The following is a 15788-nucleotide window of genomic DNA, read 5'->3' as shown; positions in this document are numbered from 1 at the left end:
TTTCGTTCATCGGATCTTCTTCTCGACTCCTCTTCCACCCTTTGGGGTACTCAGGTCCTCCTGGCCTCCACAGGATGTAGCTGCAGAGTCATTCTTTTGAACAGATCCTTCCATCCCCAAATCCAGGTACAATGAATGGATAGAGAGGTGAATGGGATGAAGAACAGTTAACTTTCCCAGCAATGAGCTTTCCCACATATTGAGGAAATTTTTGGTGATTTAGTGTTATTCTTGCCTCTGCTAACTTATAACCCTTCCCCATGAATCCAGCCTCTCCAGCCTTCTCTTTGTTTGCAGAACTATGCACACTTATGCTGACCCACCCCCATGCTTTCCTATGCCCCAGTGGTTTCTCAGATAAAATCTTAGATTGGGTCTCAGATAGTTCAGCACACCTGCAGGAGGTCAAGGCATAAGTCTCTTCAAACAAAGAGAAGACAGAAAACTGTGTTTATGGAAAAGTCCACCCATGCACATATAAAACTACAGGGACAAAGATAAAGCTTGCAAAAGAGCCGCACTCATGCAATGACTTGGTCTTTTCATGAATTTCCTGTGGTTCTGCTCCAAGAGCTGTGACAAAAGAGTCTGCCCTGGATGGGGGTCAGGGAAGGCTTCCTTGTGAAAAAAGGCGTGCCTGAGGTGTCAAGGAAAAATGAGGAGGAGTTAATTAGGGGAGGGGAGAGGCAAGAGGGTCCCAAGTAGGGGACTGCATACAGAGTCTCTGTGGCAGGAGGGAAGGTGGCATGCCTGTGGCACGTGGAGGAACTGAAATTAAGCCTGGGGGAAAGAGGATATTATGAGAAGAGAGGATTAATATGTGCTCACTCACCTCCTTTTCAGCACCTATCACAGTGTAATTTAAAAACTGAGTGTCTGGTTGTATATTGCCCATCTTCCAGCTAACATGTAAGTGCTACCAGGGCCCAGGGTCCTATCTGTCTTATTCTGAGCTGGCATCGGGGCACCAGCCTCTGTGCCTGGCATGTTGTAGACACTCAGTGGGCATTTGTGATTGAATGCGTTAGAGTGTTTCAACAGAGGTGTGACTAGGGAACCAGGCGAGCTCTTCAGTTGCCTTCCCTGGTCAGGGAAGGCTTCCTGGAGGTGAGGATACCTGAGCTGAGTCCTAAGTAAGTGTGAGAGGTAAATGGACCCCGGTGGTCTCAGGAGGAAGGTGTTCCAGGCTGCGGCGTGAAGAAAGGCTTGAAGGAACTGAGAGTTCAGGGAACTGCAAGTCATTCTTGGAGGCTAGATGACAAGGTAGGCGGTGGCCATGCTGAAGAGTTTGGATAGTCCTGAAGGCCTCAGGGACCCGTTAAAGCACAGGCTGAAAATAACACGAGTAGGTGTGCAGTGGCCTCCTCTCACGACGCCCTCTCCATAACCAGGTTTGCTCTTCTCAGTCCAGTCTGCATCGTGGAAAAAGACTTGGTTGCACTTAGAATCTGATTCCAGCTCCTTCCTTTGGCTAATCAGGCCCATGTGATTTGGCCCTGACTTCCTCTCCCAGCTGGGGTGGCTGCCTGTGGCTTGCAGCCTCACTCACCACGCTCCATCCACCCTGTTCCCCCAGTTCCTGGTTAACGCAAGGGTTTTCCTCCCCCATGATTTCCCAGTCACTCTGCACGGTGCCCCGGGCAGCCCCTTCCCTGTGGCTGGCTCCTTCTCACCTTTCAGGTATCAAGTAGGCATCACCTCCTTGGGGAAGCCTTCTCTGCCCCCACCCCCAGCCCCAGCCTGGAGCAGACCCCCTGCTGTAGGATCCCAGAGCCCCTTGCACTTTGCTTCATACCCCTGAGGGCATTATGATCATCTCCTCAAATGACTGTGTGACTAACGAAGCTCTCCCCCATTAGACTGTTGGCTTCATGAGAATTGGGGCCATGTCTGTCGCACACAGACCACATAACAGGCACTTAATAAATATACGTTGAGTACTTGAATTTATCTTAGAAATCTCATGTTGGCAGCAGTAGAGAGTAGGGAGTAGACAGTAATCCAAGTAAAAAGTGGTGAGGACCTAAACCAAGATGGCTAGGATGGAGAGAAGGGCACAGATCATGACATATGTTCAGAATTTGACATACACAAGTCCCGTTAGATGGGAGGGTCAAGGGAGAAGGAAGCCTGAGGAATGATTTCTGGCTTAGGCACTCCAGTGGATATGCTTGGTAATTATTGCTGCATAAAAACAACGCTCCAGGGGCCAGCCCGGTGGCGTAGTGGTTAGGTTCACGTGCTCTGCTTCAGCGGCCCGGGGTTCACAGGTTCGGATCCTGGGCACGGACCTATGCACCACTCATCAAGCCATGGTGTGGAGGCATCCCATATACAAAATAGAGGAAGATGAGCACAGATGTTAGCTCAGGGCTAATCTTCCTCTGCAAAAAGAAGAAGGTTGGCAACAGACATTAGCTCAGGGCCAATCTTCCTCACAAAAAACACACAAAAAACAAAAAAACCCACTCCAAACGTATAGGCATAAAATGCCCATTTCATGATGTTCACAGATTCTGTGAATCAGGAATTTAGACAGAACACAGTGGGGATGGGTTGTTTCTGCTCTAGGATGCCTGGGCCTCAGCTGTGAAGACTTGAACAACTGCGGTGACTTGAACCACTGGGGCCTGGAATCATCTGGAAGCTTCTTCACTTCTGTGTCAGGCACCTGAGCTGGATAACTCAAACCCCGCTCAATTGGGTCTTTTGAGGGGAGCCCCTCCATGTGGCTTGGGCTCCTCCTAGCACCGCCCTGGGCCGCCGTGGGAGTGCCCTAAGAGGGACCATATGGAGAACTAGCGTCCTAAGAGCTCAAAGCAGAAGCTGGTAGCAGGATCCATGCAGCCTCACTTGTGCTATGTTCTCTTGGTTACGAGAGTCACTGAGGCCAGCCTGATTCAAGGGAAGGGAAATTAGACGCCACTTCTTCGTCGTCTTCTTTTTTGTTTTTGGTGAAGAAGATTGGCCCTGAGCTAACATCTGTGCCAATCTTCCTCTACTTTGTACATGGGACACTGCCACAGCCTGGCTTGATGAGTGGTGTGTAGGTCTGTGCCCGGGATCCAAATCCACAAACCCCTGGGCGCCAAAGAGGAGCGAGCGAACTTAACCACTACACCACCAGGCCAGCCCCAAGACATCACTTCTTGATGAGGGAGTAAACAAGGTCATTGCAGGGTGAGATACACTGTTGTGGCCACCTTTGGAAAGTGCTTTCTGCCTCAATGGATGATGGAGCCATTGGTGGGGATGAGTAATGGGTGGGGGGAGCCCTTTTGTAGGTTGAGAAGAGGATTGTTGTTTTGAACTGACTAGTTTGGGATATCTGTGGAACATCCATTTGTGAGACTGGCTAGCTGACAATTAGAAATATAAGATAAGGGCCGGCCCCGTGGCTTGGTGGTTGAGTGCACGCGCTCCGATGCTGGTGGCCCGGGTTCGGATCCCGGGCGCGCACCGAGGCACCACTTCTCCGTCCATCCTGAGGCCGAATCCCACATACAGCAACTAGAAGGATGTGCAGCTGTGACATACAACTATCTACTGGGGCTTTGGGGGGAAAAAATAAATAAATAAAATCTTAAAAAAAAAAAAAATATAAGATAAAATGTAAGAAATGATGAAGAATGGTGCGGCCTTGTCCCCGGGAAGTGACAGAATTTTAAATTCTTGACCATGAGGTAACTGACAGCACTGAGCAGTTCTCAGACTGCAGTCCTTAGTGTAAGTCGTTGATTGACTTTTGGGTTTTGCTGCACCCAAGTAAGTGGCATATTCTTAGAGAGAGGGTGAGTTCAGGCAGCTGCCCCCCACCCCTCCGTAAGCACACATGCACACCCCCACGCAGCACAGTCATATGCACCAGCACCAGGGCATCCTAGGTCTACACTTGCCCAGTTTGCACACCTTCTTGTGCTTGTGAGGTTAGCAAAGACGTGTGACTATGGTGTATTAGACTGGCTAATTCTGATTCTGCAACTTTGGAGTTGGAGATGATTCAGATGGAGGCTTCAATGTCAGTATTCTTTGTTTTAGTTTTTTGTTTAAAGCCAAATAACACTGTGAACAAGATTGTGCAGGGAATGCTAAACCACTCACAGAACAGCTTCTAGGTGCCTCTGAGGTGCATGCCTGCGAGCAGCTGGTAGGCTCGGTATGCGCATCTGTCTGTTTGTTAGAGGCAGTCCCCAAAGACCTGGATTGGGTCGCACTCTGTACTTGAAAATACAAAACTGCATTTCCTTAAAAGTCTTTTCCAATTCAGAATTTTGTTGTTCAAAATTCTGTTCAGGGGTGAAATGATCATTGGTTGACAGTATTTCAGATGGAATGTTTAAACATACAACTAGAATATACAACTATGTACTGGGGCTTTGGGGAGGGAAAAAAAAGCGAGGAAGATTGGCAACAGATGTTAGCTCAGGGAGAATCTTTCCCAGCAAAAAAAGAAATAAATGAAAGATGGAATATTTAATCGTTAAGGTTTAAGAGCATCACCACATGAGCATCAGGACATACAGAGGAAGTTCTCTCTCTTGGCATAACTTCAGATTGGATGTGGTGTCAACAAAACAAATACAGCTGTAGACCTGATGAAAGTGAGACCTTCAGAGAAGAATTCGGAATTAAGAGTGTGGATCTCTAATATGCACCCCTATGTTCATTGTGGCATTATGCACAATAGCCAAGACTTGGAAATAACCTAAGTGCCCATCAAGGGACGAATGGATAAAGAAGATGTCGTATATAAATACAATGGAATATTACTCAGCCATAAAAAAGATGAAATCTTGCCATTTGTGACAACATGGATGGACCTTGAGGGTATAACGCTAAGTGAAATAAGTCGGAGGGAGGAAGTCAAATACCGTATGATGTCACTCATAAATAGAAGATAAAAACAACGACAACAACAACAAATGAACACATAGATACAAAGATTAGATTGGTGGTTACCAGAGGGGAAGGGGAGAAGGAGGAGGGCGAAAGGGGTGACTGGGCACACATGTGTGGTGATGGATGGTAATTAGTCTCTGGGTAGTGAACTTTATGTAATCTACACAGAAATTGAAATATATTGATGTACACCTGAAATTTATGTAATGTTATAAACCAATGCTACCTCAATTAAAAAAAAGGAATGTGGATCTCTAGAGCATCTATGAATGAATTTTTATCTGGAATCAAAAGACCTATTAAGCCAGTCCATTGAAACATGGAAATCCTAGGAAATCCATGAAACATGCTTAGGAGATATGTTTTCTACTCAGTTAGATGCATTTAGAATTTTGACACATACCACATGTGGAAATTCCACTCTGGCTACTTATTTTCTTTCTCTGATTAGCTGTGAACTGCCTTCCACCACTTCAGCCTTAAGAATACCACAGTAACTGGCAGCTTGTAAAATAAAGTGTGTGTGTCGAGGGGCAGCGGGATGTTCCTCTGCTGAGAAATTTGTGATGGTGGAGGGGGTGATGAGACTGTATCATCTCGTTTTATAGAACTTGCTGTTGAGTAATGTCATTTTATGACCAAATCTTGAGTGAGAAGCTCTTGCTCATGGAGACTTAACGCGCTGTTTTTTTTCTTATTGCCAGTTTGGAACTTAAGTCTCTGAAGTAGGTTTTTAATGATAGGAGTCATGCTAGGAAGACCCTCTCTCCCTCTCTCCTCAGAGGTAACCTCCATCCTCATTTTTATAGTAATAACTCTCTTGATTTTCTTTATAGTTTTACCATCTAAATATATATCCCTAAACACTATAGTTTAGTTCTGCATGTTTTCAAACTTTGTGTATAAATGGAACCATACATTTGGAAAGATTTGGAATGGAATACAGTATGTATTTGTGGATGTCAGGCTTTATTCAAAGATATTTTTAAAGATTTACTCATATTGTTGAATGTGGTTGTAGTTTTTTTCCATAACTGCATAGATTTCCATCTATCCCTGCATTCTCACTCTTGATTTATTTCCACCCACCAACCCACTGGTTTTAGAATAGTATTTTTTTAAGTATTAAATATAATGGTATAATGACCATAAGAAAATCAAGCAACTTAACATATTCGCTTTATATATAAACCTATAGAGGGAAGGAATTGAATTGCAAACATATTTTTTTAAAGGTAATACATGCAAATAGATCTAATTATAAAAGGGCACAGGTAAAAATGAAGTCTCCCTCCTGCCTCTTCTGTCTGTCAGACACGCAGTGTCCTTTTCTAGAAAGAAACTGCAGTTACCAGCTTCTCATATGTCCTTCTGGAGATATACACACACTTGTATGTGCAAAGAATACTTACAAACATGTGCCCTTATACACCCATAGATATACATACACATAAGCACACGCACAAGTGTGTATACATGCATACATTCCTCCTGTGCATTAATTCTGTGTGTCACATAGCTGAAAGCACAGTAGGGTAGGTGCCCTCTGCTTTTGCCCCTTGTGTGATTTGGAGAGCTTCCCCATCAGTACATAGAAAGCTGCCTCATTCTTTTTTGCAGACTATATAGGCCTTCATTGTGTGGATGTTTAACCAGCTGTTCATGGTTGCGTTTAGGTTGTTTCTAATCCTTCTGATAAACAGGGCTGCACTGAATAGCCCTGAGATATGTCGTTTCTCCTGTGCGTGAGTATATACATGGAGGATAAATTCCTAGAAGTGGGATTGCTCAGTCAGTGGGTGTGTGTGTTAAAGTTTGATAGACAAGAGGGCCTGTTTCTCCACTCCCTTTTCAACCCAGTGTGCTGTCAAATTCTTTACTCTTTGCCAATATTTTGCCATTATAGGATAAAAATTGGTACCTCACTGAAGAACTGCACTTCTTTTTTTATGAACTTGAGTATCTTTTTACATATTTAAGAACCATTTGAATTTCCCTTTGTGTGAATGGTCTGTTCATGTTTTTTACCCATCTCTCTTTTTTTTTTTGTGAGGAAGATTTGCCCTGAGCTAACATCTGTTGCCAATCTTCCTCTTTTGCTGAGAAAGATTTGCCCTGAGCTAACATCTGTGCCAATCTTTCTCTGTTTTGTATATGGGATGCCACCACAGCATGGCTTGATGAGCGGTGTGTAGGTCTGTGCCCAGGATCCGAACCCATGAACCCCAGGCCGCTGAAGCAGAGCACTCAAACTTAACCACTATGCCACTTGGCCAGCCCCCCATTTCTCTTTTTATTTGTTTGGTTTTTCTTTTCCTTTCTTTTCTTTTTTGGTGAGGAAGATTGTCCCTGAGCTAACATCTGTGCCAATCTTCCTCTATTTTGTATGTGGGATGCCACCACAGCATGACTTGATGAACGGTGTGTGGGTCCGTGCCTGGGATCCGAACCCACAAACCCCGGGCTGCCAAAGGGGAGTATGCGAACTTAACCACTCTGCCACCAGGCCAGCCCCTGGTTTTTTCCTTTTTGATGTTAAATTTTTGATCTCTTTACTCTACTGGTTTGCTGCAGTTTGTACCAACTAATGCAGCTCTTTGGTCTTTGGTGTGTCTATAAGCAAGAATTCAGAACCAGAAATGAAAGGATGAGGGACCAGGCCAAGCTTACTTCCTTTTCCAGAAGGCGATGATCAGAGGACTTGGTGACCATGGGAACACTCTAAACATCATGTAACAACATTTAGATTTATTAAATACACATTTACCAGATTTGGGGATGATTTTGAGCCACAGCTGGCTGATGTTAAATGCATCTCTGGACACATGCATTGATGATTTTGCTAGGCACAACCCTTGTTAGTGGATATCTTTCTAGCTTTTAACCAAAGGGCCATGTGGTGAAGGTGCATTTTTTGCTGGTAAATATATCATTTCTTCTCTTTTCTTAATCAATATTTCCATTTTAGAAAATGGGGCAAGATTCCAACTTTTTCTGTAGATTAGCCTTGTGGTCCAAGTGTCTAGTAAAGTTCTCTGTTCCAAGTGGGTACTTAGTAAGTGGTCAAAAAGACAAATATTTGCAAGTGCTATTTTGCTGCCCTTCCTAAAGGCATGTGCTTTAGCACAGCATTTCTCAAACCGTATTAATAGGTGTTCTGTGATTTTTAAAAAGGTGCCTGGGTGGTCACATCAATTTTGAAAAGACTGAATTAAATAAAATTAAATAAGTTTTTTTACTACAGAACTTCTCAGAGCCTTTAATATACCAGTGGGTCCATTGAATGTCCAAGAGAGGGATGCAGTATGCTGTCTTTTGCAAATGTATTTGACCACGGAACACTGTTTTCACTTTTTATATGGTCTCTGATTTAAATACTGCTCAAGCAATTAGCATAAAACTCTGGAAACAATCAGAGGGCATCGATTTGGCCGCTGATTTTTTTGAATTAGGCCAAACAAGGAACCTAGTTGGAAATAGGGTTATTGGTTACTTGATGACGATCAGACTTCTGAAATTAACTAGAAATGCTCCTATGGTTAAGTCATAGATGAAGACAGACTGATTACTTTCTCCAGGCTCCCCAAGACCTTACTGAAAGTGTAAAATTAACAGACCAAGGTCATTTCTGGTAGATTCCTTACTGCCCTTACTTGAGGGCAGATACCAGCCTCTGTCTGAGGCATCCAATCAGAACTGGCTGGGGATGAGGGGGGAGTACTGGAACAGACAGAGGAATACTGGCTAGGGGACTGAATTATGAAGCAAATTTAGAGAGCCACAAGGGGACCAAAGAATCCAGCTCTTTATCAGGGCAGCTCATTCTTTCCTCTCGAGTATTGCTGAGATTGATTTTTATGCCTTCCCACTTGCCTTTTCTCCCTTCTCGAGGAATCTGCTATTTTCCTTCTCAGTCTTCCTGAAGTTTAGAACAGCAGCTCAGTGGTGTTCTAGAACACTGGTGACTGGAGGTGCGTCACAAGTTATCTGCGAGCTAAAGTGAACCATTAAAAGTACATATATTTGTGAAGTGCCATAAAGTAGGATGGATTCGAGATTACCCCATCAAATATCTTTTTTTACCTACTGTCGTTTAGATCTCCTGTTTAAGTGGGAAAGAAATGTTCTGATTACGTACATTATAACAATGCTTATGAGTTGTTTTATAGTTCCATTTTAATTTACCCTTTTATAAAATTGCACTTCAGCTAGTAAGATGCTAGGAACATTTCCATTTGTAATGACACAACAGGTATGATTACTCAATAAGTGGCAGCCAAAATGATGCAAGAGAAATTTTCGGTAATGGTATGGTGGTTTTAAAAAAGTAATAAAGTTAATTCTTTGCATTCTTCAGTAGTCCATACTTGTTCCTTGTGCAACATTATCTTTATTTCCTATAAAGTAAAAGTCTAGAAAATGAATCATTTTAAAAAATGAAATGCAATATTTTCAAAAGTATGGTATCTTTATTTTTTTAATGATAGTCATAAGATGGATAATTTTATTGTTCTCTACTTGTAAATGTTCTTTAATATATTCCCTTCTCCAAAAATAGTTTTGTCACAGCAGTTGTTGATTTCCCTTCCTTGCCAGTTTGCAGGAGAGGAAGGGTTCATCCAAACTGCGTTCACCCACGCATGTGTGTCACACAAGGGAAGTTCATGTGGCATGCACATTCGAACACACAAGTCATTGGAGAACCTAATGCCAAAGAGGCGCTTCCTCGACTCTCCCTCCTGATTTGTAACATCCTTGTCTTGAGCTTTCATAGCAGCGGATGCTTATGCCTTCCTGTTAGGAGACTAAGCACAGCCTGATACCTGGGTAACAGTGGGAAGGTTGACCCTATACTCATAAATGACCCTCCCAAGTTGGCTCGCTGGCAGAGTTCTCCTGGTGGTTTGGAGCATAAGTCATGAAAGAAGGCTCAGTCAGTACAGCGAGGTGGGTGGGGGTCAGACTGCCAGACTTTGAATTCTGATTCTCCCACTCTTCAAGTTACTGATCCTGTTTCCTCAGCTGTAAAATTGAGATATTAACTATTTGGCATGATGCTTGGCATGTGGTAAGCACTGAACAAATGTTAGCTTTAGAGCTATGCATCATGGGACAGTAGAAGCCAAGAGTAGATGGGCAAAGACCATACAAGTGGGTGGAAATTTCTTTCCCCTGCGGATGCAGCCTGACTGCCAGGTTAGTCATCTCTATGTTGGAAGGTCCCTTTCGCCGAAATTTCCATTAGGTGCTGGGCTCCACCATTGAGATAGAAAAGAATTGAGCCAGAGGGAAACTACATCTCACTGCCTGTGAACTTTACCTTTCCTGTTCATTCAGAAGGTCTGCAAGCATGTCCTTAAAGGGTACTTCCAGCATGTCAGAGAAGGTTTTAGGAGACACCTGTTGCGTGAGAATTGTTCCCTCTAGCAACAGAGAAGCTATAGACTTTCTAAAGTTCTCTGGAGTTTAGACAGGGGGCTTGAGTGGTAGACGTGACACTAAGTACATGAAATGAACTTAGAAACATGACAGATATTGGCGATCAGAGTAAAGTAATGCACAACACTGATTTATGATCAGGATTCAAAAGTATTGAATTAGTGATGCCTTTTTTCTTTCATTTATTCATTCACTAAGTATTTAATGGGTTATAAATTTTACAAACCAAGTAAATGAATTTGAAAAATAATTTAACTTAATTTAGCTGTGACCTTCTGGAGTTCTGGGTTTTTTGTTTGGGCCGTGTTTAAATGAGGGTTACTTTTTTAGAGTTCTGATGTTCTATGAACAGTTGGTCAAGTTACAACATGTTCATAGTTTGCTAGGGCTGCCGTAACAAAGTACCACAAACTGGTTCTCTTAAATGGCAGAAATTTCTTATCTCACAGTTCTGGAGGCTGAAAGTCTCAGATCAGACTTCGAGTGGCATCTACTTGGCGGTGTTGGTTCCTTCTGAGAGCTGTGAGGGAAGGATCTGTTCCAGGCCTCTCTCCTTGGCTTGTAGGTGGCCGTCTTTTCCCTGTGACTTCACATTATCTTCCCTCTATGTGTATCTCTGTGTCCCAATTTATTTTTTTTATAAGGACATCAGTCATATTTATTAGGGTCCACTCTAATGACTTCATTGTAACTTGATTACATCTGCAATGACTCTATTTCCAAATAAGGTCATATTTTCAAATGACCCTATTTTCAAATAAGGTATGGGGTAGGGGTTAGGGCTTCAACATATGAATCTGGGAAGGACATAATTCGACTCATAACAACATGCTAATTTCCTATCTGATGGATTTTTTTCTCTTTCTTTTTTAAAGACTGTACATGGCAAGTCAAAGCAAATGATCGAAGCTTCCACGAACAACCTCATTTTATGAACACTAAGTTCTTTTGTATTAAGGAGAGCAAATACGCGGTAAGTTGATTTTAACTTTCTGAATTATCTTTATTAAAAGCCAGTTTTTCCCAGTAGCTGCCATGCTTACTAATTTTGTGTGACACCTGCCTTCCAAGTAACCCCTGGCCTGGGGCCATCGATAATCATTGTTAGTTCTATAGGATGTCATTTTTATTCATCACATTAAGTTTAACTACCCTGAGAGTGTGTAAGAGTGGCTTGAAACAAAACAAAACAAAATTATGTAGATTGAAAATGTCCCTATATATGTGCAAAGCTCTCTTAAAAATGTTTTACAAAGAATATACAATAATGTCACAGAAGTCTTATGTTTGAAAGTAGTAAGAATTTGAAAGGAATCTTAACAACTAATCTCCCCCTCCTCTGCTTGTGGTAGATTTAGAGACTGAAGATATTTTCACCTAAAAAATGCTTGTTACCTTTGAATATGATAAAGAACACCTGTTAAGTGTGGGCTTAAATGTGAGGTGTCTATTATTTCACTAGAACTGCTGTTACAAAGTACCACGAGCTGGGTGGTTTAAGACAACAGAAATTTATTAATAACAGTTCAGGGGCCAGATGTCCAAAATCAAGGTGTCAGCAAGGTCTTGGTTCCTTCTGGAAGATCTGAGGGAAACTCTATTCCAAGCTTCTCCCCTGTATTCTGGTGATTGCTGACAGTCTTTGGCTTTTAGACACATCACTCCAGTCTCTGCCTCCATCTTCTCATGGGCGTCTCCCTCGGTGTCTCTATGTCTGTGTCCAATTTTCCTCTTCCTCTAAAGACACTAGTCATTGGATTGGGGCCCGCCTTAATCCAGTATGACTTCATTGTAACTTGATTACATCTGCAAAGACCCTATTTCCAAATAAGATGACATTCACAGGGATCGGGGATGGGACTTGAGCATGTCTTTTGAGGTACACAATGCAATCCACAATGGTGTCTTTTACTCTTTCTTACACAGTAGCCTCCATCCCCCTTAAATAAGAGTGATACTTTTCCAGCTTGCCGCCCATGTTGATGTCTCCTTTGCCCATTTTCTAAGAGGCTCTAAGCGGTCAAGGAATCTGACAGCAGGATCCATTTGGTCACAAGTGGATTTGCCAAAGACCCTGTTGAGGTGAAATGTCTGCGTCTTGTTACTGTCTCTCACATAAACCTCCAAGGTGTCGTTCTGAGGCCTGGCTAGAATTAAAAGCTTAAAGGAAATCTCAATATCTTTCCGAATAACAAATTATGTCCCTGTGTCACTGTGGGCCACAGGGCTTAGTGATTTTTGCAGATGTGTATACATTGTGATAAATGTGTGGCGTCATTTAGAATGACTTTCTTATTTTTTCCAACAGAATAATGCAATTAAAACATACAAGTATAATGTGATTACCTTTCTACCAATGAATTTGTTTGAGCAGTTTAAGAGAGCAGCCAATTTCTACTTCCTGATCCTTCTCATCTTACAGGTAATGCCCTTTCTTATCTTAAATCAGTTTTAAATTATGGTGACTCAATAACACTTAAATTGTGGATGCATATAATGTGAATAATCTTGAAAGTTTTTTATATTAGTATCGCGGTTCTGCCCTTATGGGAACATGCCTCGTGTATGAACCAGCTCAATCATTGTTAAATGAACAGGGAAAAGAAGCAAATGGAAATGTTATTTGAATTCTATATTTTTAAAAATTCAATTCCATATTGATGTGGATATGAAGACTGGCTTCCCTGAAGTGAATAAAATTAAGATCTTCATTTTGTAAAATTATTGTGTCTTAAAATTAAATCTATTTTTTATGCTTGCCTTTTATTTTCTATTTAGATGCTTAATTTCCCCAAGAATAAATTGTTGATTTCAATTAATATTTTGGTCATAAATCTCAATCAGTTATTTTTGTGAACTGATTCTACATTGGAAAGGCTTTTTTTCCCTTAATTGTGGCAAACTATCATTCACTTATCTGGACAGCATTCATTTTATCTCTTTAGGAACTGTTGTGATAATCAAGGGAACTTGACACCCCCTAGTTACCACTCAGAGTATCAACCTTTAGCACCTGATGTGCAGGTTACAAAGGATAGCGTATCCACTTGGTTTTATCAGATTCTTTACATCAAGCCTTGGATTTGGAAAACAGTCTCCTCTGCTGGGATTCACCCAGTACGGTTTTATGAAAATGCTAGCCTGTATGCCTGCATGGGGATGGAGGACTCATGGAGTGGAGAGGAGAGAAGACATGAGAGAGAAATGGATACTCAACAGATTTAGTAGAACATAGGACCTGCTGACTTGATAGTAAAGGATGGTCCTCTTATCCAAAGAGGCCTTTGAGACAAGCTTGTGTAGAGATAAACACTACAAATCATAAGGTGCTGCTGTGTGATAAGTGGGCTACTTTTCCCTTACTCCCTTCTAACAGGGAAAAGGGGAGTTCCATGCGTTGACAATAGTGTGAGAAATGATCTTTCTCTCTTCCAACCACCCCCCAATGATCTTTTCTTAAGATCTGGCAATCCAAATTAGGATAATAGTAACAGCTTTAGTCAGCCCTTTACTTGCACTGTTACTTTCCTTAATTCTTGTACTCTGTGTAAGCACTATCATAACCTCCATGTTGCAGACAAGAACTGAGGCCTGGCAAGGTAAGGGAACTTGCTCAAAGGCGCCTAGCCCGAAGTGGTAGAGCTGGGCAGGACTTGGATCCAGGAGTTTGACTCCAAAGCCTGTCATTTTAACTGCTCCATTTTATGTCCCAATGATCAATAGGGTGGTTACAAGGGATCTTTACTAAACTTGCCTCCCAATCTTTTGTTCCAACTTGGAGGCTGTCTTGATGGAGATGGGGCTTCCTGCAAGGCCAGCCTCTTTCTTAGCTGGACCAACAGCGATGCCCCTGAAAGAAGCGCTTGCTTCTAGTGCCCCCAGTGATGCCCCACCCAATCACTAGCTTTCAGAAGCAACCACTACCTACTACCATCTTTGCTTCCATCATGGGACCCTCAGAGACCACTGGCTGAGCAACCAGCAGTGTAGAGCCTGCTGTATGCCTTCCCTAAAGGTTCCAGGACTACGCCCCCCCAGCACCCCCTGCTGCCCTCCCGCCTGTTGATGATGACTTTCACAAAAGGTTTAGAGCAGTTCTCTTTTAGGTATCATGTTACAAAACCTCCTTGGTGTCCAGTTAAGGTCATAACGAGACAATTTCAGAAGCCACTGTCCTCTGGGCTCTGTTCCAGGAGGCCAGGAGCTAGAGGGAGAGCCACAAGAAAGAGGTTAGCTGGATGCTCAGAGGCCTTTCCCTGCCTGCTCTGCAGGATATAGACTTAGGTGATGATGGAGATCAGACTTAGAATCAGCAAGCTTAGAATGAGCGGTTACCTGTAGGTTAGTGATGCCTTCCTGGGCACACGTGTATGCCTTTTTCTTTCTTTCAGTCAATCCCTCAAATCACGACCCTGGCCTGGTATACCACCCTGGTGCCCTTGCTCATAGTGCTGGGCATTACGGCGATCAAAGACCTGGTGGACGATGTGGTAAGGATTTCTCATGCAACTTTCTCCTCACTGCTGCAAGCTTATTTTAGTTTGGCACTAATACTTTACGTTTTGAGATTATTAAAATAACCTTTCCCCATCTCTCTTCTAAAGGCTCGCCATAAAATGGATAACAAAATCAACAATAGGACGTGTGAAGTCATTAAAGATGGCAGGTACTGTGCCTTTCCTAATTTGTAACTTAGTTACAAGGATGTAACATATAAATATGTCTAGAAACATACCTAGAGATAGCTATTAGAAGTCTATCAGTGCATTAACCTTTCATTGTCAAGGTTTCTCTTAATTTACTAAGACTTTTCTCCCTCCTTGTGACCCAGAGGCTATACCCAAATTGGGTTACAGGCTGTTGCCTGACTGGCCTGTGTCCTCATCACTGCTGTGTTTACATAACTCCTTTAGCCCAGAATGTACTGCCGTCATCTCTACTGTTCCCAAACTTATCCTGTTCAGGCTTTGCTCAAATGTCTTGACTCCTTTCCCAATTCTCCAGCTGGAGTGATTTCTTCCTTCACTGGGCTTTCACAGCATTTAGTTTTCATCTTTCTTTCTATGTTCTGAATTTTATTGGAATTATTTGTGTAGATGCCTCATTTTCTGTCCGGAACTACAAGTTTCTTGAGGAGACTGTCCTGACGGTATTTGTTTTGGGGTCCACCAGAGCCTCCAAAACACAGCAAGTGCTCAGTAAATGTTTGTTAAATTAACGTAGTCAACTGTGACCGAAGTGCCAACTCAGGGATCAGTACTGAGTTGTTTTTTTGAGCAAAGGCCTTGAGGCAGAACTACAAATTCAAGTGCTAAAAATAGTGACTAAGGCCTAATTCAGACTTTTTATGTGTCAACACTCAGGAAAATAACCCGATTTACATCCACACTTTAATGGTGTCTGATTTGAATATAGACACATCAATCTATAAATATGTTGAGATGGCTTTT

At 42.5% G+C, this 15788-nt stretch overlaps 1 protein-coding gene across 1 annotated transcript in view; it reads left to right on the top strand.

Moving 5' to 3' along the window:
• The window catches only part of ATP8B1 (ATPase phospholipid transporting 8B1), a 117111-nt gene that overhangs the window by 61462 nt on the left and 39861 nt on the right, over positions 1-15788 (top strand). The window contains exons 3-6 of the mRNA XM_004422575.3: positions 11214-11311; positions 12647-12760; positions 14730-14828; positions 14943-15004. Of these exons, the coding sequence (XP_004422632.1) occupies positions 11214-11311; positions 12647-12760; positions 14730-14828; positions 14943-15004 (373 nt within the window). The remainder of the gene's footprint in view (positions 1-11213; positions 11312-12646; positions 12761-14729; positions 14829-14942; positions 15005-15788) is intronic.

This window comes from Ceratotherium simum, chromosome 14 (assembly GCF_057802395.1).
Source record: "Ceratotherium simum simum isolate JZ-2026a chromosome 14, ASM5780239v1, whole genome shotgun sequence".
NCBI lineage: Eukaryota > Metazoa > Chordata > Mammalia > Perissodactyla > Rhinocerotidae > Ceratotherium > Ceratotherium simum.
The sequence above is the reverse complement of the archived record's forward strand: the minus strand, read 5'-3'. Positions and strand labels throughout refer to the sequence as shown.